Below are 25,767 nucleotides of genomic sequence, written 5' to 3'. Positions count from 1 at the left end.
CAAAAGAGGTGGGTCGGAGACACTTCTTTATAAGAATTATCCAGATTCGAGCAACTTTCCGTCAAATGCAAAGGCCATTATTCAAACCCAGGACTCCAGGTTGCAACGTGTCCAGCCCAGCTGCGACATCCCATCTCCTAACCAGATACAGCATTCTCCGCCTTCTTGTTACACCCTCCCTACTACCTCCGACAGTGACCCGCCCCTTCCCACTGTTCCAATTTTCAGTTGGGTCAGCCTCCTCGGTGCTTCAAAGAGCCCACCGGAAATGGCAAACATTCAGACACCCCCACAGTCCAACCGTGTAGATCTAACACACCGTTCCCCCTGCCTGCACCCGGTGTGATACCGCTGGAAACACTCGCACCCATCACTATGGCAGTACTGCCACGTGCTCGGACAGATCTCTGCTACACAACACCACAGTAGTGACCCAGAGTGGCCACAATCATGTGGGCTAGTGACTAGCGTTTGCCCACGTTCCACTCACATCTCTCAGCTTCGTAGCAACAACCATAAAGTCTGCCCTCGATAAAGCCCAGTGGGGTCCAAGTAAAGCACATATTGCACCATACAGAACACATTTATTGCTCGTGGCAGGCTGTAGCAACAACTTGCACTGGAATGCAAATGGCCTACGTAAGAGATTTGCAATAGGCACCTCTAGAACATAGCAGGCAGTGGGAGGAGTGCATATCTACAACAGGGTTAGACGGTGAACTAAAACTGTAGGCCTACACGATGGTTTAAGTGTGAAAGTAGAACAGACAGATGGCTGGAGCATGAATGTTGAAGAGAGAGGGTACTCGATAGGCGGGGTGCCAGTACAGCACCCCCCAATGGACCAATCTAAAACCAGGCAGGCTCAAACGATGGGTGGGACATTAACCAATGCCAGTTCTCGAACTGGATAAGTAGAAGTGCAGGTATACTTTGTCCCAGGGTGTATTTGCTACAGAGAAGAAATGGTACTCCCCCATTACAAGCATTGGAGCAGAGCCGGTACTATCCTTTCCAAATTAAAGAAGTGCTCGCAGTGGCACTGAGTACCGGACAGTACCGGTCCATTTATAACACCAATCAGTACCAAAGCAGGTTCAAATCCCGGCGGGTCCACTCAGCCTTTCATCCATCTGAGGTTGATAAAATGAGTACCCTTGAGTTGGGTAACAAACATCTGTTATCCAGCGCCTTGAGACCCAAGGGTGATAAGGGCGCTTTACCAATTCATATGTTATGTTATGCTTCAAATACAATGGATAAGAAGTTGTGAATTCCAAAGACATTTAAAGACTTGGGCACAGAGCCTAAATTGTAAAGTTCCTCTACAGCAACAAACACAATTAAGTTACAATCAGGAAACTATATGTCCATTAGAAACACTCTGAAGTACTACACGTGTACACAGTTATGCACATGTCCCAGCCACTACAGGCATCAGTGTACTCTGTAGTGCTGCAAATGTATGCACATACATCATCCACTCTAGTCATTTGTACTCTCCACCACTGCACATGTATGCACATGTCCGGGTTTGTGTATTGTGCACTCTTGCACATGTATGCTCATATCCCATCCACTCCAGGCCACACAATAGGTCTTGCATTATTAAAGTTTGAGCTATTGGCATTGTAACTGACAAAGCATTTTATTAATTTGCTTTTAAAACCTGCAATCGGTGCATAAACACACACTTTGAACGTACAGTCCTTGCTTACGATGAGCAAGGTTGGCAGTAAAAGAGACTGCCAGCCTTGCTTCTCATAACCATGGACTATAAGTACAAAGTGCTTGTTTACGCACCAATGCAAAAGAATAAAAGACATTGTCATTTACAATGCCAATAGCTCAAACTTTAATAATCCAAGACCTATTGCATTGTAAATGCTTGTTTTAACGTTGTAGCTCTGCAGATTTTTTCCAGTAGCACACCAATGAACATGGCAGCCGAAGTAAAGACTGCCCGAGTGGAGTGTGCCTTCACTGTCCTTGACAATGGTTTGCCAGCCTTATCGTGGCAAACATGGAATGTGGCCGCTATCCATCTTGCGATAGTAGTTTTAGAAACTGCAGTGCGTATAGACTCAGTCCTTTGCAGGTAGAATTTAAGACGTCTCTTGATTTCTAAAGTGTGTAGAGCTCGTTCCGCAGGAGTAGAAGGATCCAGGAAAAAGTCCTTAGAATGACTGGTTCATTCAAGTGGAACTGTGAGGGAACCTTCAGAATGAATTTTGGATTCGTCCTGAGAATAACCATTTCATCCGTAAAGCAAAGAAACATATGTTTTATGGTGAAAGCTTGTATCTCACTAACCCTTCTAGTTGACATGAGGGCTAACAAGAGAGCTACTTTCCACGTTAGGTATTTGATGTTGGCCCTATGGATGGACCTAAAGGGTTGCTTCATCAGTTTTGATAGGACTACATTTAAGTGCCACTCAGGGGGTGGAGCTCAAACAGGCAGGAAAGTACAAAACAATCCTTTCATGAATTGCTGTACAAATCTTGTAGAGCATAGAGATGGGTGTTTCGGTGAGCGCCTATATCTAGAGATAGCCGCGAGATGAATCTTAACTGAAGAATATACCAGCCAGATTTTGCCAAAGATAGTAAGTATGGTAATATTTATTTTGGAGCATAGCGATACGAATGCACCTTATTTCACAGACACCATAGGCAAAAAACACTTCCAGTTCAGTCTGTACGTCTTACTGGTGCTATCAGCACAAGACCTGGCGATAATGTCTTTGGACTCTTACGCAATGGTCAGAACCTTAAATTCAAAGAATTCAGGAGCCACGCATGTAACTGAAGAGACGCTGGCTACAGATGCCACATCTGACCCTGGTTCCTGGTCAACAGAGTTTGTAATAGACGGATGGGCTGGGCTTCCGAGAAGAGGAGAAGATCTGTGTACCAATGCTGTCTGGGCCATCTGGGGGCTATCAGAAAAAGGCAGCAGTGTTCCATCTTAATTTTTGTCAGGACCTTGGGTATCAGTGGATTGCTGGTCTTGTTAGAGCTCACACTCGTGGCAGCTGTCTTTGTTTCTGCCAGGGTATTCCGAAGCCCTGGAACATGTTCCACTGTTAGAGATATCCCGTGAAATGTTAGCCAGCTCCATAGCTGCTGGGTGTCCTGTGAGAGATTTGGTTCTTCCTTGTTTGTTGACATAAAACAAGCTTGTGGTGTTGTCCGTATGGCTCAACACCAATGAACCTTTGATATGAGGGAGGAAAGCCTGCAGGGAGAGAAAAATGGCTTTCAACTCCAGCCTGTTTATGTGCATTTAACACTATGCCGAGGACCATCTTACCTGAATCTGAAGGTCTTGAAGATGACCTCCCCAACCTTACATGGAAGAATCGGTGGGGACTATGAATTTCAGGATCACCAGCAGAAAGGAGAGGCCTGAGAAAGATGCGACTTCAGTGTCCACCATTCAAAAGCCTCTTTCCTGCATTGGGTTATAGTTATCACGTCGTTGAAGGATCCCGTAGTTTGAAAAAATTGACATTGGAGTTCGTCTTGCAGAGGTCTCATATGCAGACAAGCCAGTGGCACTAGGTTGATTGTGGAGGAGAGCATGCCCAGTAGAGACCAGTATGTTCTCACAGAAGTGTACTTTCTTTTGGAAAGAATGAGAGCTAAAGTTTGCAACCGCTCTTGCCTTTCTTGTGAGAGGGAAGCTTTGATCTGTATGGTGTTCAAGTCAGCCCCTAAAATGTCATTGTCTGACTTGGAGAGACCGATGACTTTCGTTGGTTTATTGAAAGGCCTAATTTGTGAAACAGATGTACACAATCCTCTGTAGCTGCCTTCGCTAGACGAGCCGATGGATCTTTCAGGAGCCAATCGTCTAAGTATGGAAATACTTGATGACCCTGGTTCCGCAAGGCGGCTGCCACAAAGCCAGAAACTTCGTAAAAATCAGTGGATTACATTTGAGGCCGAAAGGTAGGACTCAGAACTGAAAGTGGGTACCCGCCACTGTGAATCGGAGGAATTTTCTGTGTTTGGGGTGTATAGGAACATGGAAATAAGCATCCTCCAGATCCAATGAGGTCATGTAATCTTCGCCGTTGAGGCGCCGAAGGATATCGGAGCGCGAGACCATTCTAAAGGTTTGATTTTTTAGGAATTTGTTTAGTCTTCTGAGGTCTAAGATAGTCTTCACTCTCCCGATTTTTTACTTATAAGGAAGAAGCAGGAGTAGAAGCCTTTCCTTCTCTGAAGTACTGGAACCCCTTCGATTGCCTCTATCTCTAGCATAATCTTTGCTTCCTGTTTGAGTAAGTGAAGACGAGGGGGGTGCGATCTCCTGGGTGGAGTGTTTGGTGGGCATTGGGTAAATTCCAGAGTGCGGCTATAAAATATGAGGTCCAATACCCACTTGTCTGTTGTAATATTACGCCACTGATGGATATGGTCGGAAATGTTCGCACTGGTTGAGGAGGGAGTAAAATGTAGCTGGTACCCTGATGTGATCACTGTTTGCGACCTGAGTGGCATGCTTGCGACGCTGGTTTTCTGCGAGAGCCTTGTCTGGAGAAACCAGCTGTTGTTGACTGTCAATAGGATTGCTGTTGATACCCCTGACGATATTGTGGATGGAAGGATTGATAATTCTGGGTGCCCTGGAAATTTCCTCTATAGCCGGAAAAGACACAACCTTGTGCTCCCCAAAAGGGCACTTTACGGTACTGTAGCGTACCTAACGCTTTAGCAGTATCTGCATCTATCTTTATTGCCAGAAGACCTTCGTCTATGTGTTTTCCACCATATGTCCATCCTATGCCATGTTGCGTATTCATGACTGCACTTCTGGGTGAAAGGACGTTGCCCTAAGCCATCTTAAAACAGCTGTATCAGCCAGTTGATGCAAGCCTGTAGTGACTATACCCATAGCACAGTCTATAATTTTGGCCGCTGTGTGCTCTCCCTCCGCAAGGACCTTGTTAAATTCCTCTTTGTTTTCCTCTGGAATAAACTCTCTCATGGTACCTATATCGGACCACATTTGCCGATCGGAGCGGTCGAGAATAGCTAGTGCATTAGATGCTCTGATAGAGATTGTGGACATTGAGGAGAATCTTTTCCCAATGGAGTCCAAACGGCGTCCCTCTTTATCCAGTGGAGTCGAGATGGGAGTCGACTGATTTTTTGATCTCCTCTGGGCCGCTTGGGAAATCACAAAGTCCGGTGTGGTTTGAACTGTAAGACATGCAGGGGAATTCTCTGGTGTCCTATATTTCTTGTCAAGTCTTGGCAGTATCGGCACCACAGAGGCCGGTGTCTTCATTACCTTAATTCCTTCCTGCCAGATAAAAACTATAATGGGTATCGATCTTATTGATTTTCTTGATTGTTCTTTAAAGTCATAAAGAAAGCAATCTGATTGCTTGATATTTGTGGGCAGATGAAATCTGGACGTAGCCATGTCCATCAGGTTATGAAAACCTCCAATATCCTCCGGAGGAGAGTCCGAAGGACGAGGAGGAGGAGGGAACGGTGTCGGTACCACATAGTCCTCCCATTCATCCACAGGTGGAGGAAGATCATGAATTTCTCCATCCTCCAGCTCTTGTTCAGAAGTGGTTGGGTCCTCTCTAGAAGGCATAGGGAATAGGATACGTAGCGTCATCCTAGGAGTAGGAGGAGGCAGCGGTGGCAACAGCGGTACTACAGGTTGAGGCGGCAGCACCGCAACGTGCTCCTCTTGGGGCGGGAACTTCTTTTTGTAGTCCGCTAGCATGGTCTATTAGTCTTGAATTAGAGAGCCAAAGGCAGTTGAGCAGGTTCCTGTCTTGGTGTCCATATTATCTGAAATGATGATACTGTGTAGGAGAAACTGGCTAGTGTTGATAGTACTGTTCCTCGTCAAGATAGTCCTCATCTTCCTCCTGACACTTGACATTTAGTTCAGAGGGACTATGAGCAGTCCCAAAGGGACCATCATCATCAGTTTCCTCTGCCTCTAGTGGGTGACTTGGAAGCAAAGGTGTAATCTTTGGCGTTTGAACATCAGGCTGCAGTAACGCTCTGGACAATCTAGATGGAAGCGGAGTCGAAGGGCCTGTCTACGACCCCGAAACTCTCGTCACCTGTAAAATCGTCGACGATGTCGTCGTCGGGGGAGCTGTCGTCGACGATGGAGCGGTCGTCGACGCTGCAGCGGTCGTCGACGATGGAGCTGTGGTCGTCGACGATGGAGCTGTGGTCGACGATGGAGCTGTGGTCGACGATGGAGCCTTTATCGATGTTGAAGTCTTCGTCGACAGAGGAGTTTGTCGACATGGTCGTCGATGATGACAAACTTGTCACCGAGGTCGTCGTCGACAAGGGTAATGCAGACGGTATCGGGCTTTTTATATTCGCCCTCAAAGTCGTCGGTGCCATCGATGGTCTTGATGATGAGAGCGTAATCGTCGTCGGCGTTACTGAAGTGATAGGCGTCGATGGTGAAGCGGACTACGAAGAGGATTTGTGGACGGATTTGTGTCTGGAATGTCCTGAAGTTTCAGGTTTTTCCTTAGAAGTCCCAGAAGAATGTGGCAGACTTGTCTCTGAGGAGACCTTAGACTCTTTCTCCTTTTTTCGAGATTCTCTGGTCGGATGAGAGGTTTTAGGGTATTTCCTGCCCTTCTCAGGCTGACCTTCAAGGGACCTGGGCCTCTTATGGGATTTAAAGGAAGTGTCACTCTCATCTGATGATGCCCCTTGTGTCTTCTTCAGCCACAATAAAAGCCTGCCCTCTCTGTCTCTAAGAGTCTTAGCTGAAAAAGTGCAGCATATTTTACATTGTTTTGCCTCATTATGGAGATAGAGGTAATTGATGCAATCCTTGTGGGCATCATCAATACGCACTCTTTTCTTCCCAGAGGATTTCCAAGGACGAAATAATTCCTTCTTATCAGAAATGGTCTATAAAGCAAGGAATGTGACTTATATGATATCCCATTCATCCACGGGTGGAGGAAGATCATGAATTTCTCCCTCCTCAGGCTCTTCTTCAGAAGTGGTTGGGTCCTCTCTAGAAGTCATAGGGATCATGGGACGTGGCGTCATCCTATGAGTAGGAGGAGGAGGCAGCAGTGGCAACAGCGGTACTACAGGTGGAGGCGGCAGCACCGCAACGTGCTCCTCTTGGGGGGGGGAACTTCTTTTTGTAGTCCGCTAGCATGGCCTATTAGTCTTGAATTAGAGACGAAGGCAGTTGAGCAGGTTCCTGTCTTGGCTGTCCACAATATCTGAAATGATGATACGGTGTAGGAGAAACTGGCTAGTGTTGTTAGTACTGTTCCTCCTCAAGATACTCCTCATCCTCCTCCTGACACTTAACATTTAGTTCAGAGGGACTATGAGCAGTCCAAAAGGGACCATCATCATCAGTTTCCTCTGCATCTAGCGGGTGACTTGGAAGCAAAGGTGAAATCTCTGGCGTTTGAAAATCAGGCTGCAGTGACGTTCTGGACAAGCTGGATGGAAGTGGAGTCGAAGGCCTGTCTACGACCCAAAACTCTTGTCACCTGCAAAATCGGCGACAATGTCTTCGGGGTCGTCGACGGGGGAGCGGTCGTCGACGATGGAACTGTGGTGGACAATGGAGCTGTGATCGACGAAGGAGCTGTGGTCGACGATGGAGCTGTGGTCGACGATGGAGCTGTGGTCGACGATGGAGCTGTGGTCGACGATGGAGCTGTGGTCGACGATGGAGCTGTGGTCGACGATGGAGCTGTGGTCGACGATGGAGCTGTGGTCGACGATGGAGCTGTGGTCGACGATGGAGCTGTGGTCGACGATGGAGCTGTGGTCGACGATGGAGCGGTCGTCGACGATGGAGCGGTCGTCGACGATGGAGCGGTCGTCGACGATGGAGCGGTCGTCGACGATGGAGCGGTCGTCGACGATGGAGCGGTCGTCGACGATGGAGCGGTCGTCGACGATGGAGCGGTCGTCGACGATGGAGCGGTCGTCGACGATGGAGCTGTCGTCGACGATGGAGCTGTCGTCGACGATGGAGCTGTCGTCGACGATGGAGTTGTTGATGATGGACCCTCCGTCGATGTTGAAGTCTTCGTCGACAGTGAAATCTTAGTCGACAGAGGAGTTTTCATCTGCATGGTCGTCGATGATGACAACTTTGTCACGAGGTTGTCGTCGACAAGGGTAATACAGACGGTATCGGGCTTTTTATATTCGCCCTCAAAGTCGTCGGTGCCATCAATGGTCTCGATGACGAGAGAGTAGTTGTCGGCGGCGTTGCTGAAGTGATAGGCGTCGATGGTGAGGCAGACTATGATGAGGATTTGTGGCTGGATTTGGGTCTGGAATGTCCTAAAGTTTGAGGTTTTTCCTTAGAAGTCCCAGAAGAATGTGGCAGACTTATCTCCGAGGAGACCTTAGGCTCTTTCTCCTTTTTTTGAGATTCTCTGGTCAGATGAGAGGTTTTAGGGTATTTCCTGCCCTTCTAAGGCTGACCCTCAAGTGACCTGGGCCTCTTATGGGATTTAAAGGAAGTGTCACTCTCATCTGATGATGCCCTTGCTTCTTCTTCAGCCACAATAAAAGCCTGCCCTCTCTGTCTCTAAGAGTCTTAGCTGAAAAAGTGCAGCATATTTTACATTGTTTGCCTCATTATGGAGATAGAAGCAATAGATTCAATCCTTGTGGGCATCATCAATATGCACTCTTTTCTTCCCACAGGATTTACAAGGTCGAAAGAGTTCCTTCTTATCAGACATAGTCTATAAAGCAAGGAATGTGACTGATCTGAGAAATTGTTGAAGAACTGAGCAGAGCTCAGGGAGACTCCCTTCACACACAATGTGTGGTGAAAATCTGAGGGATTCAGCCTCTCTTGGGAAGGTTCTAGAGGGTGCTGGTTACTAATTGTTTGTGTTTACGTTTGGTTCTTTTTTAGAAAAGGAAGTGGATAGGCTATTGAATGCATGGTTGCCTCCATGATAGCCTACGAAAGTTATTAATTACTGCTTTATTTATATTACCGTGGGACTCCCACTACGACGACGGGGAATGATTCAAGCATGTGAATCTATGAAAGATACCCCAATACTGGATAACTGTTATTCACCACGACCCGGAAGTGCCCATGTAAATGACAGAGCACGAAGGAATGCCAAGGTAGCAAATAATTTTGTGCAAACCACACATTAAATTACAAGTCTTGTTACAATACATTCCATGTCTCGCCAATTACATGATTGTTTATCTAATATACAATTCACATTGTAAAACATGGTTCTCCCACATCGCAATGCAAACATAGTTGCCAAGGGCACCACTGCATGTACGGCATATTCAACTGGTCAGGATTACCAACATTACCCTGTATGTTGGCTTACAGGCCTCCATTTAGCATGCATACTTATAAAACCACAGGTCCCAGAATTCAAAATGCTATTGGCAAAAGCCAAGCTTCTACACACGCATTGACCCATCAGGGATGCATGGTGACTACCTGAAAACCTGCCTTGTGGTTCACCAGAGCATCATGTTTGGGGACAGAAGTATTATAAATAGTATCCTTGTGATTATATGCATCTTTTACATTCAGGAGGCTTCAGCCAACACTCCCATGCCAGCACCAATCAAGTACGGGCAAGTTTAACATAGGTATTTAAAAAATAAGTTAATCTCGAGTGGAATTTGCCTCAGTATATGTTTGAACCATGATGACTTCAATTGCCACACATCCTCACATTGAGCAAACCCCAAACCCCATTGAGGCCTCAGCCTGAATGCGCTCCGTAAACACCATAAATAAATATGAGTGCAAGCCTACCTTTCCAGCCACCGATGTATGTCATTACATCGCATACTAATACCACGCGTGCCATTACAACCCGGGTATTACTACGCGATGTCAATGACAACGAACTGCCATTACATCGCATACTTTTACCATGACTATGCCTTTACCACGCATGTCATTACAAAGCAAAGGCATGCGTGGTAAAGCTATACTTGTGGTTAAAGTTAGCAAGGTAAGTGACAACCCTACCCCTACACATACACAACACACTAGTCCCACCCCTACACTACCCTAAACCCTACTACACTACATTACCCACACTACTCCCACCCCTACACTACCCTAAACCCTAAAACACTACAACACTACCCACACTACTCCCACCCCTACACTACTCTAAACCCTAAAACACTACACTGCCCACACTACTCCCACCCCTACACTACCACTACCCCTAACCCTAAAATACTACTACACTACCGACTCTACTCCCACCCCTACACTACCCTAAAACACTACTACACTACCCACACTACTCCCACCCCTACACTACCCTAAACCCTAAAACACTACTACACTACAACACTACCCACACTACTCCCACCCCTACACTACCCTAAACCCTAAAACACTACAACACTACCCACACTACTTCCACCCCTACACTACCCTAAACCCTAAAACATTACTACCCACACTACTCCCACTCCTACACTACCCTAAACACTAAAACACTACTACACTACAACACTACCCACACTACTCCCACCCCTACACTACCCTAAAACACTACTACACTACACTTCCCACACTACTCCCACCCCTACACTAAACCCTAAAACACTACTACACTACCCACACTACTCCCACCCCTACACTACCCTAAACCCTAAAATACTACTACACTACCGACACTACTCCCACCCCTACACTACCCCAAACCCTAAAACACTACTACACTACCCTACCCTAAACCACTACCCCCACCCCAAGCACAATCAGCCTGATATCTTTTCTCGTGGTTCGCGTCGCCGTCTCTGCTCCCGGTTCCGACTTCCTGCGTCATCAGAGGTCCACGTTGTTGTGAGGAAACAACTCAGTTTCCTCACAACGACATGGATAGCCATTACATCGCATGTAATGGTATGCGTGGTTTTTACCACGAGTTGTAACATCTCATGCGATGTAATAGCAACGCGTGGTAAAAACCGCGTTGTAAAGGCTTTTCCCTCCAGCCGCAAAGGGAAGTTCTCCTACCTTGGGTACATCTGCTTCCGCTGAGGCTCTTTCAAGTCAGCATTCTTCTTGGCAAAACACTTCCCCGTTATTAACAACAACAGCAGATGCAACGTCCTTCTGGGAAATGTCAACACAGGTGGGCAACTGAGGTAGGAGCAGGCTGACCTTTACCCGCCCCCACTTCACCTGCGAGTGTCATGCACTGTTCCGTTCCTTTTGTTAAGTGCCAAAGGGTTAAACTATAGACCACCTGCATTTAGGCAGAAAATTATATTGGCCCACAGCTGATGTCTCCCTGCTGTTCACGTCAGACCCACTGCTGCTCGACCACTTAGCAGCAGGGAAAAGCACACAAACAGTGTGGTAAGGGCTTTAGGCCTGACCTGCAGCCACAACACTGAGAAGGAACAAACATTCTTTTTTTTTTTCTCGTGGCACCAGTGCATGAAATTGCGGGCATTGCGTACTTTGGAGAATTTTGCTGAAAAATTGCATACGGCGAAATAGCGAAAAGCTGGGCGGTCTGCCTAAGATGCCAGCTATATGCAGGAGATAAATTCACATCGTAGGTAGGATGAACCATATTAGAGTGTTCTAGTATGGACAAACTATGTACTAGGTCACTTTTGAACTTATCTGATTATCCTCTTTGGTCTTGGGAATTTATGTTTAGCTGGATTCAGTAGTTTTCTGATACTGTAAGGAAGTCCTGCGGTAACTTCTGAACTGCTATAGTTGAAGCCAATCATGCAACAGGTACTGTATCATGCCCAACATGATAGATTATTTGGCCTGGGCTGATTACAGTTGGCTGTATTAAGCTATGGTCTGCAGGTTTTGACAATTGCAACAGATTGAAAAATACATCCAAGCTTGGATTGCTAGCAGGCGATCAGGAGTACAAGTTGGTTAAGGAATTTCAGTGAGTTTTACCTTTCGGGGCAGAGTACACTGTTCTGATCATGAATGTTATTTTGTTTGATATTAGATGTTCTGGATCATCATCTCGAGAATATCAAATATTTTTTACTTCTTTCTTGATGATCCTGAAGAATATTTATTTACCATCAGTAACTATCTTTCTGGCGGATATTCGATCTCTTGCATATTTTTCACCTCTCCAATCTCTTCCAGGTGCCAGACTGATTCCGGAAAATTAAAATAGTTCTCCTGCACTAATAGGTGGCACCTCGACTCTGTTCAGGGATCCACCCCAGATTTGACATCAGAGCCATATAAGGCCCCACCACGGCACTAATGTTAGTTTACCAACCTTTTTTCCACACCGTCAAAGGAGGAGACAAATCTGTTGAGGGTGACAGAAATTGGCAGAATGATAGAAATTAAATGACTGCTCTTTATATGGGGAGGTGGACGGAATAAGTGAGGATACTGCAGGTAGCTAGCCTATGCACCAGAAAGATCATTACGAAGGTAAGCAACTTGTTCTTCTGAAGGCTACTTCTCCCCACAGATTCTTCACTGTTTGAATCCATACCTAAACAGTACCTCAGAGGTAGTTGGTCTGAGGGGATTATAAAACCAAGAAGTCAACGCAACACAGATCTCACAAAATGGCCATCCCTGCAGACTTCAGAGTTGAGGCTGCAATGCCAGGAGAAGGTTATAGACTGAATTCTATGTCGAAGCCAGGTAGATACTAAGGAAAGGAACAAGGAGAGCCCTGCAAGAACCCATGCAGGAAGGAATTGACCCTATGGTCCAGGATTGGAAGCAGACCTCTGTCAGATACAGGCCATCTTTCTTGGCCTGAGGGAAGCACTAGGAGTAACATCCCTGCTTATTCTGCTCTGGGACAAACACCTCCACCGCTTTCTACAGTAGGGCCACCACCTCCAAATGGAGAATACAGATTTGTTTGTCTGACTTGGAGAATGGTGAGAGGGGATTGTTGAAATGGAATGGCATAGTTTCTTTATATCATTTGTAGGTCTCTCTGTTTAGTTGTTACAGCCTACCAGGCCACCAGATGGTGCAATGCCCATCTCCTCACAGGCCACATGTGATCCTTCGAGAAAAATCCAAAGGAGCTTCTTGGGTGGTGCCACGGAGCAAGAGAGTTTGTGAGCTCGCCCGCCACAGCCTCTGTATAGCCATAGAAATGGCTTTGACTGCTGGTCTGAACAAGAGAATTGGCGAAAGGACTCACCTTCTGAGGAAACCTGAAACGTGGTACGGCCTGTGAAAAACACTGACACAGAATGCCAAAATCAAGGAACGAGCCATAGCTTGACTCACTTTGAACCTTTTTTTTCCACAAAAGAGGTAAGAGAGCAAAAACCATGTCCATCAAACCCGCCTGGACATCCTCCGAAAAGACTGCTGAGTGAAGCCAGGTGTTTGTTCTGATTGCTAAGGAGGATCCCATGGCTCTGGCAACCAAATTCATAGTGTCCAGACCTCCTCTAAGGATGTTTTGCAGTGGCAAATTGGCTCCTTCTTTAACGCTTTAGTGTAATACCTTGGTTTGAGATATATTCTCTGGAATTGGAGTTAAAGCTGAGCTGGCAATGGTGTTGGAGCTATTGGCGGACACCTGGGTGACAGTGCAGAGCCAGCCCTGGCCTGAGGACTGCCTGGAGGAGGACGTCCATGGTTGACTGGCATCAGTGAACGACTCGTTGGCAGAATCCCAGTCACAGAACACACAGGTTTCATCGGGCCCGAAGTTGCATCATATGGAACAGAGGCGCCCCAGACGAGGCCAGCATGGCCTGCTTAACCCCTTCGACGCTCATGACGGAACGGTTCCGTCATGAGCATCGGTTGAGCTGTGCTCATGACGGAACCCTTCTGTCATGAGCCGGTAGGCTCATTAGAACCTTCAGCACAGCGCAGGAATCTGCGCCGCGCTGAAGGTGTTAAAAGCAAGACCTACACTGGATGGCAGGAACTGCAGGTTTGCTGAAGAAAAGCTTGGTGTTGTGACAGAAACTCCTGGTGGGGAGTGATGCTGACTAACTCCAGCTCAGGCAAAAACTCAGGCGTTAATGGGGTTTTGGGGGTGAGGGATTGTGAGGAGGAGGGAAAGGGGGTGAGCATTGTGGAGACGCATCGCTGAATCGGGAACAGCGCTAGGCCTGGAATTCACTCGCCTACGCCTCTTCTTGTGCTTTGTCTCTTGACTACTTGAAGAAGAGGGACAAGTTCAACTTGGGGTTTGACCCCAGAGCATACATTGAGTTGCGTCCAGCGCTCATAGCAAGCATATGCCAAGATTTGGAAGTTTTATGAACATTTTCCACACAGTTTTAAGTCGAAAGGCACAAAAAGTGCCCTCAAGGGATCGTGCTGGAGCTATATGGCTCGGGTTCTGCCATATCCAAGATGCTAAACAATGCTCAGGCAGAACTTACCACGACCTAACAGTGCTGGAGAGGTTTTGCAAAGTTTCCGTATCCAGTCTGGCACCTTGGGGTACACAAAGGTGAAAATCTGCTGGTATTGGTATCCATAATTAACAGTCCCACTCCACGTAGATCGTAACATTGAAATCACACTGAAATTGGCACTCTAGGCCAAACTATTAGGCCATCTCCCCTACTAGCTCGGTTGAGAGGGTCTTGTGGAAGTTTGAAATGCACAAACCTGTTAAAATGGCATGGCAGTGAAGCACATTCTCATTAATTTAGAAATATTTGGTTAAGCATCAACATAACATTTTTGTTCTCGAATAGTGACCGGCAAACCACTCTACAGTTGCTCCTAGGGCATATCTAAGTGTTAAGTTTAACTACTAAAGCAAACCTAACAGGCTGTGCCATATCTTGCATTTGCTAGGCTGTACGGATTTCACCATTCTCACCAGAAATACAAGGAACATGCCTTACATATCAAAATACTTTTAATTCACAAAAACGTCATTTCACAAGTCTAAAAATCAGACCTCTGCAAATGGACCACTACTTTGGACATGTCCCACACAGAATCCTAGCTTAGCCTAATTCTGAACTGTGGGATTTGCAGTATCATTCTCTCAATTACGTTGTCTTGAAATGTGGTAGTAAAAGTGAAAATCATGGGGATTGGTTATTGGGTAGATGATCTGTATTTGGTGCCAGGATTAGTATTCCACACAAATTGACATTTGTTAAGATAAATGTAAACCTCATAATTTGCCTAATGGATAAAATGTCCTTGTGATTGCCTGGAATGTGGGAAAGTATGTTTCCGGACTGCAATAGGTTTCCCTGGTTACAGGATATAAAATAACTGCGAAAACTGCAGATATGACAATGAGATAGGAAGCCTCAACATTTAGCATCAGGTAAGCTTAATAATGTCACGTAGGATCCACCGGGAACACCATGGAAGAAGAGCCCCCAAGACCTTATCTGTTAATAATGGTGGAAAATATGCAACACTGCTCCAATGTCAATGGAAACATCCACTACAAGATGCCATGCTAGATTTACTTTTTCTTCTTTGATACAAAGGTACAACCAAATGGCGATCGGATGTAGGAGGAGCTATGAAAAGTTCAACAGTTTCACGGTCAACCTGTAAATTCAGAATACGGATAGTGCTGTTGAGAAGGCATGGAGTCTGTAGAAGATAGCGCCTTGCTAATGAATTCCTGAGCCTTGTAATGAAAAGCAAAACACCCTCTTGCCAGTTTGCATATGTTCTGAGAGACTGACAACTCTTTTCAGAAATCCCTTCTTAAATGGTTTGACCAAGACTTCCTTTCCAGGTATAATGAATGGTTAAGGGCATTCCATGAACAGTAGGAGTAAGGTAGTCCTATTCAACGTTGGATATCCAATCAGATTTTCACTACTTGGGCTGAAATACAGGGGCTTTTCCGCTTCTCTGGCCCAGGATCTTCCCTCTTAATAAAGAGCCGCCCATACGTTCCACCAACTTGACCTTTCGTCAGTCGTCCTGGATTCACGCACACACAGCCAATGACATCCTGCAAGGGAAAAGGAAAGTGTTAATGAAAGACTGGATGAAGGCATGGGATAATGAGTCATTCACAGCTGGTCCACATCAATTAGAAAGGAAATCTTTAAACGTGGAGAATGTAATTCTTAAGAATAAACACACAATTTCCAATGCATTTTAAAAGATTAGTGCCAAAAGTGGTGAGACTGGAGCTCGTGGACGAAACAAACTAACCTGGATAAACTTTGGGCAATTTCTACAGCTCAACCAACTTGCACAGGTCATTAAAACATGCCCAGAACAACTCCCAGTCTGTCAAGTAATCTACAGAGCCTAAAGAGATCAGGTAGTACAACACATGTAGAGGCCAGGTGAGATGATATAAGAAGCAAAAGTAGGTCAAAGAGTGCAGATGTATTAAGGGAGTCATTCACCACTGGACAGAAACTAAGTACCAAAGTGGCGGCTTAGCCAAACTTTGAAAGCAAGCGGAATGAACAGAAAGCCTAACGGTAAATAGTAAAACACTACAAGTATTAGTACCTGAACTTTGGGGAGGAACAAAGGAGATGAGGAGGTCTTCTAGAAAAAATTAAACACTTCCTTTTTGTGCCACTCTGGAAAAAGATTCAAAATGATTCTCCCACTGGAGTGGCTAACAGAAGAGCAAGAAGGGGGTAACTGTTTTCCTATGGCTGGAGGTTTCCTGCTACTGCATAAGTATGTTAACCTAGTCTTCTGCTTGTTGGCCTTAGTTGAAGAAACAGTTGTCTTCGCTGTGGCTCCTGCTATCGAGGGACTTGACTGCTCAGCACATGAAAGTCGTATGGGCTTCTGGTGGAAAACAACCTCAAGGATACTTGCTTTCGAGAACTTTCTCCATAACAGTGTACCTCATTTGTTTTCAAATTACTGGTATTCCCAGGTTGTTACATTCATCCTGGTGAATTTCCTTCAGATTGAAAACATAACCTATGCTTGTAGTATCGTACAGCTACCTTGTTTCTTTTTATGCCGGAAACCCCACTCTCTTTCCTCTTCCTGTTTACCTATCCGTCAAGATGAACCCAAATTCTTTTTTTTCTCCTTATCCCATATTCATACACTACTACCCCTCCTCATATCTAGAACATAAGTACTTGATCATGCCTATGCTCAAGTGCAATATCTCTACCACAGTACACATATCCCTCCCTAAACTTTACTACCTCTACCCACACTTAAAGACTAGTAGCTCTTACTCTCCCCATTACATTGGCCTCTTTTCCTGCTTATTTATTTTCTTGTGCCATTTGCTCATCCACAAGTCTCCTTAAAGCTTCAGAAGAAACATGAATTACAGAAAAATAGTTCCAATGATAGTTCTATTAGGGCTGAGAGATTAAAGAATGCATTTTTTTTGCTATTGTCAGATATTGAATGTTCACAAAATGACTGAGGTCTTGGTGTGAGCAGTCATATGGAACCTCAAGCGTTGCTGCTATTCTACTTACAACGTCGTGGATGATGCTGAAGCTCAAGGGATGCTCTTTAAGTCACTCAGAGTTGGGGAGTATCTGTAGACACGCCTTTTTCGGCTCTTATTCCATGAAACTGTCATATACACACAAACAGATGTTCTACAATAATTCACACTTACTGATGCGTGTATGCTCTTCAAGGAGAATGATGCCCCGCAAATGTTGCCATCTGGGAATAAATCATCTTATTCTTTTTCTCTTTGTGGCAGTAACACTTCTTTGCAACTGTGTCTTAGCTTTTAGATAACTGAAAGAGTTCCTCAGCGAACAAGGCGTCTGAGGAGTCAAAGTCATGGAGGAGTCAAAGTCATGGCTGCCATTTCTCGTTGTGGAGTCTGAAGAAGAGTTGGGGTTGGGAACGATGGCAATAAACTTTACTGAGGCCCTCAGTTTTTAAGGGGGGGTATATCTGGAAGTACTCTTTTTCAGATGTAGGAACACTTGAAGACTACCTTGTTGATTTTCCTACTTGAAGCAGAAGGCTGTCTCAACGTCTAACACTCATTTTCTTCAGGGAAGAAATGGGTTCTTTATGCTCAAAGAGTCCTCAATGGTAAGTGAGCAGGGATTGTCCCTTACTTGATATCAAAGTCCTCAATGTTGACTGGAAACAGAGAGTCTGCATTTGTCACATCGTTTTCAATATACCTCTATGCTGGTCTTCAAATGGTGGTCTTCAAAGGAACCTCAGTGAATCTTGGAGGAAGAAGCCTCTTCACCAGTTGCACCAGACCTCTGTGATCAGTTGTCTCCTGCCACATTACACAGCTTGGCCTCAAACTGCCTGCCATGGAGACAAATCTCTCGGTGCTTCTATTAACTGCGAGATAATTTCTGAAAAAACTGACTATTTCAAGGGGTTCGCTCTTGGGAGACAGATTATACAAAAACTCCTATCCCTAAAGGTGTTCAGTGAACTTAGAAAGGTACATGTGTTAAAAGATTTTCTTGTCAGATCTCGAGCATCCTCCATCACAGAAGTCAGAAAAGAGAACTGCGGTAATTGCCAGTAAAGGCTAAAATGGGATGGTGGTACTGCTGCTTCCCTCAAAGCCACCACATCCATTGTTCGTCCCATTTGAGGGTCATCAGTGATGTGCTTCTTGAGCCCTATGGCACAATCCGCACAAAACCCAAATCTTTGCATACCCGTCACAATCGGGGATTCTACCGCACTCATTTCGGTCACTGGTTATGAAATGAAATTAAATGAATTTGTAATTGTAAAGCGCACTTATACCCCAACCGGGGTTTCCTGGCGCTGTACGCATATTGCTGTGGAACCCGTCCTGGGTTTTCCCTGTGAAATGTCCACTCCTGGGCACCCCCAAGGTGAAGCCAGGCATCCCAGTGCTGTTGGAGCCGTTGTGGAGATTAAGCAAGCTATTGCTCAGAGTTGCAGAGTGGGACCCATGATTAGAATAGGCACCGAGGCGAGAATTATCAGGTCCGAGGAAATTGAGCCCAAGACCCGCTGAGGCGGGAATTGAACCCTGGTCCCGGGCCAGACCTCTGCATCAGGGTCTGCCGCTCTAACCATTGAGCCACACTTCTCTTCACTCGCTTTGTTGTTTGCGGCAGTAGAGGTTCTAAATCAGAAGTTGCTTGTGTGCTTGTCTGGAGGGAACCTGGTTGAGCAGTTTGTCTTGGAGTGTTTAAGAGCAGAACCAAGACAGATTTGCATAAGGCTGGTCTAGGTCTAGAGCAGCACAGTAAACACAAATGGTGGCTGGGATGCTGCCAGACTCACTGACAATTGCTGAGATTAAATGCATACTACCGCCGTAATTTTGTTGTTTGTTAAAATAAAAGGAGGAAGGCCCATATCTGACGCCTCACATCATGGTCCATAGAACATAATGGACGCATGCATGGATGGTCATATAACTGTCTAACAAATATCAATAATTGGTTCCTTCCGTCAGCAGACTCTCACTTGTCACCACCTAACTCTTCTCAGTCGCTGCAATGTGAAAATTCTGCAGATTATACACAGTTTGAAGTGATCCACATGCAAATTAGGATCTTTCCTCAGGTACAACCAATGTAGACACTCCTACATTTGTGAAGGATTTAGAGGGGTAATGGCAGCAAAGAAGGGTATCTTTTCTGACAGATCCAATCAGAGATCCCTTTAGGCAAGGATCCTTCTTCCCTAGCAGGAATACCTTTACATTTTCTGAAACCAAAATGGGGCCAGTGTCTTAATACTTGCTTGGAACCAAAGGTTTTGGGAAACAAGAGCAGCTGTATTTTTTTTGTCAGTTTAAGCAAAGGGCAAGCTATTTATGAGCAGGGTATCACTAAATTGATTTTAGCACATACTGGATCTCACATAAAAAAGAAGACACAGGGAATATGTTATACAATTTTAGCACAGTCCACAAGAGAGTAGGTGGGAAATGCAGGAACTATGTGTGAATGCCTTTTCTAGACGGGTATATCTGGCTAAACAGTAGACATCCTATATATTGACCAAGAACACTTGGTGCCGCTCGCAGCCTTCCTGGATTAACTTTGCTGCACTTTGGATTTTGCCTTCGACCAGACTGCTGTTGTTTGAACAGTCCCTGCTTTCTGACCAACGAGGAGCTTGGGCACACGCGGACGCTGCCGGGGGCTGGGACTGCGAGACCCAGGGTGCCTAGCGCTTTCAGATCCCAGCGCACCTGGTGTCTCTTCCCGCCCCCAGCTCTCCGCCCTTCATCCGCCTCTCATCAATTATTTAAGGCTTGCGGCCCCCGCTCCGCGGGGGCCGCTCGCAGCCTTCCTGGATTAACTTTGCTGCACTTTGGATTTTGCCTTCGACCAGACTGCTGTTGTTTGAACAGTCCCTGCTTTCTGACCAACGAGGAGCTTGGGCACACGCGGACGCTGCCGGGGGCTGGGACTGCGAGACCCAGGGTGCCTAGCGCTTTCAGATCCCAGCGCACCTGGTGTCTCTTCCCGCCCCCAACTCTCCTATTTCAACGTAGCGGCAAGCGCGCACGCGGGACGCGCGCGGGGCATAGCCCGGGCAAAGGGCGGGCCGTCTGTGGCCGTCCGGGGACGTATAAGGACGGGACTCCCTATTAACATTTACTTCCATACCTCTAAAAGTATTGGGGACCTGTATGACAAGTAACAAATCTGACTGCCATAGCGGTAAACGTAACAGCAAGGTCTCTGAGACTGACAAAAAAGGTTACGTTGAAAAGCGTTGAAGTTCTAACAATAAAACGCACAAAAATCATTCGAAAAACCACGATTGTCTATAACTACTAGACTTATTACAGGAAAGCCTAATGGGATTCAAGAAATTAAGATCTCGTACTATATTTACGAAGCGAATGGGCACTGAAGAAGCAATCAGGAAATCCTCTGTCAAAGCAGTAAAACAAGGCCGGTTAGCCGGGACCCCGGCAATTAGTAATTACTTTTCTGCGTTATCATTAAACAGGGAACTATTTACCTATCTCCCGGAAATGGAAAATAACTTGGATCCTACTGAAAATAAGGAGGTAAAAATGCTTTCTTCTTTGAACCAACAATCCACGGATAACCTAAGTGTGCTTGTTTTGGAATCTAACCAAAAGAAAAACTGCTCATTACAGGAATTACAATCCCTGGAGCGTGATTCGATTCACTTAACATCTTCAACTCCAATAAAACGGTCAGGGAGTCCAGATCGTATTGAAGTTACTCAAGGATCCAATCTGAAGTCAGTGGTCCATATATCTGATGTACAGTCAAACTCAGATAATCTTTTAAATAATTCTGAGAAAAAACTACCAGAACTAGATCTTGCACTAGACTCTTCACTGGACCCTTTCTTCCCTAAACTCGCCAATAATACAAACACCGAAAATCCAATGTCTAAAGCTCTTTTTTCCCTACAGGAAATCTTAGAATCAGTCCTATCTTTCCTACTACACATCCTGGAAAACTCGGATCAAACCTTAGACGCACAAATCGGTATACTAACATTCTTAGTGGAGGAGAAAAAGAAAAAAGAAACCGTCGAAGCAATGAAAAAACAACAAATTTCCGATACGACGCAACTGCAAAAGAATAATTTAAATAAAATTAACGAAAGCTTCCAGATACAAACAAAATGTGACGCTAGTACTCAAACATCAAAGATAGAAAAAACAGGAAAACAAATAAAGGAAAATCTGGAAATTCAAAAAGATACTGATATATTCTCCCTAAAGAAACTCTTCAAAGAAGATTTTCCAAAAAATGTAAAACAGTACACTATTTTTTCTAACTCCAACAAAAAAACGGACTCGCACAAAATTATTCTTGACGAAGACGACAAGGTAAACAACACTAAACATAAACCTGACGCTGATCAAGGCGAAATAATCTCTACAACAACAGAAATCCAAGAAGAAGGAAGGAAAAAAAGAAGAAAAAAGCCAACAAGAAGAATCCAAAAAAAGAAAACACGCAAGCTCAAATTTCAAAAACCTACTACACCCTGAAAAATCAGTCAGAGGCAAGAGGAAACCCCAATTCTTTATATGGACAAAAAAGAGGAAATCAGCGATAGAAAAATCTCTCGGAAAGTTCAAATTCTGAATCCTAGAGCTCACGAATATTTTCCGTCCACATTGTTTTCTGAAATAGGGCATAGAAATAAAAGAACAGGAGAAGATGACGATAAGAAATCCTTACGTGGGGATATAAAACCATCCAAACTCTTACAATTCGAGGAGCTTTTTCCTATTGACACCGTACCACTCAATCGTGGAAGGATAATAAATCTTCTCCAACAAATACTACCTTTACAATCCTTGACCAGCCAAGAAATAGATCTGGTGATCTTCCCCAAAAAAGAAAATAACAAAATAGCGACGGTATCCTTTTGGTCATCAGTCTTACCTGAGATTATTCTTAGAGAAAAGGAGATACTCCACAAATGTGGTTACGACGTAATCGAAATATCTGAACTGGAAGAAAATAAACATAACAAAAGGTCCAACGGTCTTCTTTGGCCACATCTGAGCATGCACAAAAATATTCCAGCATCAGAAAACTTAAGGTCGATTCATACAGGGAAGGATACTTTGAAAATCCTCCTGACCAATGACGAAAGGGTAGTCTGGTGCAATGACTTAGAAGTGAAAGAGTCTGGAAAAACTACAAAATCTTGGGCATGGGTTTCGGAGACATTAAACAGTAACAAAATTATTAACGGCCAAAAACCTACTGTTTAACAAAGGCCTGAAGATTACCTCGTGGAACATGGCTGGAAAATCTGAAAACAAAATGTCAGAAGCTACTATAAATCAACCTGATATCCTGATTCTACAGGAAACCTGGGCAACAAAATCTTTCCTCCATAAAGGTTATTACGTTTATGATATTCCGGCAAAAGCAACTAAACGGGGCCATGCAAAGGGTGGTCTGGCAATCCTACTTAGGGAGGAATACCTATGGGACCAAAGGATTGTTGAGACCAATTCTGAGAATCTACAATGCATTAAAGTATTATTAAAAACACACATTTCGGCCCCACCAAAGGCTATCCTGCTCTTCAATGTTTACGCCCCACCTGGCACAAATCAAGACGCACTATTTGTGGATACAATGGAAAGAATCACTCAGGTTATAGATGACCATTCACATTTGTCATATTTAATCATGGGCGATCTTAATGGAAAAGTTTCCAATACTGAAATCAGAAAGTGGATAAATCTATATAAAGAAGAGTCATTGGAAATATCCACTCCTAAATTTCCTGAAGGAATTAAATCGGAAAAAAGAGGTAAATTGTTACTATAATTTCTTCCAAATCTAAACGGGACGATATTGAATGGCAATGTAGAAGGAGATATACCGGCTGCGTATACTTGACGAGGAAATGGAACCTTCTCAATCATTGATTATATAATTTGTGGCATGGAACTACAGGAGACAGTTGTTTATTTGCATTCCAACTTCACCGAAGTGAGCGATGACGCATTACTCCATATATCCACTCAATGGATGGCTAATCACTCCTCTTCAAACCAGATTACATTTCATAATAGTACTATCTTGATAAATGCTGATCAGAGGCGGATATTCTGGACTTCATCATCCTTGGTCAATATAACCGCTTTGATTATAAACACTCAACTTCTAACAAAAATAAACTCGGATGATCCTATAATAAACTTTGAATACATAGTCAACAAGCTTAAAAGTGCTCTTTTAGATAAGTTACAACGGGACTCATCAATAAACTACAATAAGAATAAGAAAAATAAGAATCGGAACACACCAACTGCAAAAATACTTAATAAACTTATACGTGCACAATATTTGAGCTATTCACCATCAACTGAGGCAGAAATAAACAAACTAAAAAACCAACTAAGAAGAGAGAAGTATAGTCATAAAAGAACGCTGCAAGATCAAAATTGGGTTGATATTCAAATAGCCGCCAAAAAATACACCCAGAGAGAATATTGGTCTCTAATTGCTAAAATAACTGGATCGAAAAAGAAACTTCAAACTATACCGGTCCCTCCCTATGACTGGGAAATCTACTTAAATGATCTTTATAAGGCAAATCCAACCAATCATGACGAAAAGGACACTGACATCACCATGGGAAAGAATAATACCCAGATTAAACATACCTCAGCATTCTCTATAGCAATGCATATACGAAAAGCGAAAAGTACTGGTGCTTCCGGCCCTGACCAAATACCCATCAAGGTCCTACAAGCAGACCCCAAGGAGTGGAGTCAGATGCTATCACCCCTCTTTAATTACATCTTCACAACAAAGAAAATACCAAAGTCATGGCAAGGGAGTATCATTATTCCCATTTATAAAAAGGGGAATAAAAACATCGCCGGCAACTATCGCCAAATAGCATTGATGGATGCTACAGGGAAAATCTTTGCTGCAGAGGTATTAGATCGATTAAAAGACTGGGCCTTCTCGTCAGGTTTAATTCCCATGTTCCAAGCAGGTTTTAGACCTAACTATTCTGTCATTGACAATATATCAACTCTCCAGACCATCTTCGACAAATATATAGTGCGGAAATCCCAGATTGTATATGCAGCATTCATTGACTACTCTACTGCCTTTGATCGTGTTGATAGACCAACCCTATGGAACAAACTAAGGAGATTGGTGTTGATAGACCAACCTTATGGAACAAACTAAGGAGATTGGGAATACCAGAACAACTGTTGCAGATTATAATTAATCTCCATACTAACACATGGTGCAAAGTACAAATGGGGTGTGAAAAAGGTTTGACTACAACAATTAAAACTGCAAATGGACTCAAACAAGGGTGCCTTTTAGCTCCGTTATTATTCTCTCTATATCTCAGTGACTTACCACACCAATTACAACAAGGCTCAAGTCTGCCGCCAAAGATTGCTGCACAAAGTATACACGCCCTACTTTACGCCGACGACATTGTGATGTTGGACCTTACACCATTTGGTCTACAAAAGCTCCTAGACATCTTACATAAATACTCAACGGACAATTTTCTAAAACCTAATTTAACAAAAACAAAGGTAGTTTCTTTTTCTGGTAAAAAACAAAGTGCTAAGTACTGTTGGACGCTCGGCGGAGAAAAGGTTGAAGAAGTTGATGAATACACCTATCTTGGAAGGATACTTTCAAAGAATCTAAAAAATACAAAGCAAATAAATAATTTGAAAAGGAAATCAGAACTACATGCTGGTGCCCTCTCAAGACTCTACTCTGCTACAGGGAACAGGCACTTCCTCTCACTGTTAAAACAGGGGGGATTTTTACTCTGTATATTTTTATCTTACGCTACGGAGCACATCCCCATAAAACAATGGGCATATATGGACGAAAAAGAAGGGAAAATCCTGAGAAAAATTTTGAAGGTCTCACAATCCACACCAGTCCAAGCTCTAAGATTAGAACTCTCACTTACAAGTTCGTATGCGGTAGCCGTTGCTAATGTCATTAGATGGGCTTATAATCTTCTTCATGCAAAAAAAGAATCATTGCGCTTCTTGCAAAAAATTGAGACTTTTGAATTAGATGCCTCAAAGCAAACATTCTATCAGAATAGGACTACGGTTTTTCAAATCGCCAAACTTAGTCCGGATCTTTTGCTTACCTGGTCAACCCTCCAACTGAAACACTTTTTAAAATGCTTTACTCCTAAACTGAGTTTCGAACTTGACCTTGCTCATTGCAACAAATTATCTACCTACAAACTCTTTGCTGAAACATTGGAGTATAAGCAGGGACAGCCATACATAAGGTTTTCCCTTACACACGGTGCAAGGAGGGCAATTATAATGTTGCGACTAGGAATTCTTCCAGTGTTAACGTTTACATCAAGATG

General features: G+C 44.3%; 1 protein-coding gene across 1 annotated transcript in view; it reads right to left on the bottom strand.

The window, feature by feature from the left end:
* Positions 1 to 14,860: 14,860 nt before the first annotated feature.
* Positions 14,861 to 25,767, bottom strand: part of POLA2 (DNA polymerase alpha 2, accessory subunit) — a 273,226-nt gene continuing 262,319 nt past the window's right edge. Inside the window, exon 18 of the mRNA XM_078660428.1 lies at positions 14,861 to 15,949. Coding sequence (XP_078516554.1) covers positions 15,800 to 15,949 — 150 coding nt within the window. The 3' untranslated portion in view covers positions 14,861 to 15,799. The remainder of the gene's footprint in view (positions 15,950 to 25,767) is intronic.

This window comes from Lissotriton helveticus, chromosome 9 (assembly GCF_964261635.1).
Source record: "Lissotriton helveticus chromosome 9, aLisHel1.1, whole genome shotgun sequence".
Taxonomy (NCBI): Eukaryota; Metazoa; Chordata; class Amphibia; order Caudata; family Salamandridae; genus Lissotriton; species Lissotriton helveticus.
Note: the sequence above shows the minus strand (reverse complement) of the source record. Positions and strands in the feature narration are given on the sequence as shown.